At 37.2% G+C, this 1,579-nt stretch overlaps 1 protein-coding gene across 13 annotated transcripts in view; it reads right to left on the bottom strand.

Annotated features, from left to right (window-relative positions):
- The window catches only part of LOC102200379 (unconventional myosin-IXa-like), a 147,837-nt gene that overhangs the window by 4,708 nt on the left and 141,550 nt on the right, over positions 1 to 1,579 (bottom strand). For 10 of the 13 annotated variants that reach the window (XM_005731442.2, XM_005731447.2, XM_005731445.2 and 7 more), the window contains one exon: positions 1,360 to 1,413. The exons of the other annotated variants lie outside the window; for them this stretch is intronic. In XM_005731442.2, coding sequence (XP_005731499.1) covers positions 1,360 to 1,413 — 54 coding nt within the window. The remainder of the gene's footprint in view (positions 1 to 1,359; positions 1,414 to 1,579) is intronic. 13 annotated transcript variants of the gene reach the window in all.

Genomic DNA, 1,579 nt, shown 5'->3' with positions numbered 1-1,579 from the left:
TATATATATATACACGTATATATACGTATATACGTATATATATACATATATATATATACGTATATATATACATATATATATGTATATATGCTTACTATGTACTAGCCAAGATAATGGCTTACTTTGCCTCCCTCCAGACTTCACAGAACATCACTATTTATGTTTATATTAATAATTAAATCTACACAAACAACAAAGCTACAGTACATTATCTGAGAAACAATGTAGTGTATAAATACAGTTTATACAAGCAACAATGCTTGGAGAGGCTACACTGCACATAAACACTGTTTTGTGTTTAAAATGCTGTGGCTTATTTGACTTAAAGGTCAGTTGTTCAACTTTTGCTTGACTGTGAAGTCAACTTTAGACTGTAGCAGCCATTGATTTAAAGCGTCAATTTGAACATTTCGTCTGCTGTTGTCGAGGCTTTTTGAAACCAGAGACAGAGAAACTACGGACACCGTATGCTCCTGTAGCTGTGGACTGCTGTGAACATAAAGCAGCCATTAGCTAAAGCACAAGCTGCTTTGCCATCTCTTGTAGTCTAAGATGAACACCAGGCTTTATGAAGGGTATGAAGAAAATGAGGTCATAAATGACTGTAGCAAAAAGGTCGTTTTTCCCCATTGACTTCTACAGTCTGATTTCTTATGGCAACCAGACGAGCTGCCCCCTGCTGGCCAATAAAAAAAAATCCTGATTTAAAATAGTTCATCAATGGCTACATCCATCTCTTTTATACAGTTTTATGATGTTGAAGTCGGCCTCTTTTGATATACTGCTAATGATGACGACAAACCAGTCTATTTAAAAAGAATTGAAGCAATAACTTATATCAAGCTAATATTAAACGTAATAATACTTAATATTAATACAATAAATAAACGAGCTAATGTTTTTATTTGAGTACAGTTGTGCTTACAGACCCTCTCCACCTCCCTATACTTCTGATTATCATCAATATAATCAATAATCAGTTGCTAAACAGAAGACATACATTACATACATTATTTCAAATTACAACTGAAACTGTGAGAAAATGATTACCAGCAATGTTAATTATTTAATACAAACACCCGTCCTGGCTGCCAGAGGCCACGTTGCTATAATAAACGATATAACAATGCCAGCTGAAAGACTTCTGGTGTTGTATGATTTGCTGCGCTGCATGTTAGCCAACCCACTGATAACAAAACAGCAACACAAACAAAGAGTCAGACACCTGACATAGAAGTAGCTTACAGGTATATGAGATGAGTGGTGTTACAGACAGCATGAGTGGACGGAATTAAGAGACTGATGGACAGGACAGGACTGGTGGTGGGCGGGTACATGTTGTGGGAGGGGCATACATACCGGGGTGGTAGTGCGGGTAATGCTCATAAACCTAACGGCAATTAGTACGGGTTTCTGGAAGGAGGGTGTGGGGGAGGAAAGGAGGAAGGACAGGTTAGGATTAAGGAGCGGTGAAGGTTATCATTTTAGTATGGATCTGGTTATTTTACAGGTCAAAAGAGGTTTCCAGATTAAAATGAGCTACAGTTGGTTAGAAAGAGAAAGATCTGAAGAAATCTTC

Source organism: Pundamilia nyererei, unplaced genomic scaffold (genome assembly GCF_000239375.1).
Source record: "Pundamilia nyererei isolate P.nyererei 1_Seehausen unplaced genomic scaffold, PunNye1.0 scaffold00043, whole genome shotgun sequence".
NCBI lineage: Eukaryota > Metazoa > Chordata > Actinopteri > Cichliformes > Cichlidae > Pundamilia > Pundamilia nyererei.
This window is presented reverse-complemented; position numbering and strand designations above follow the sequence as displayed.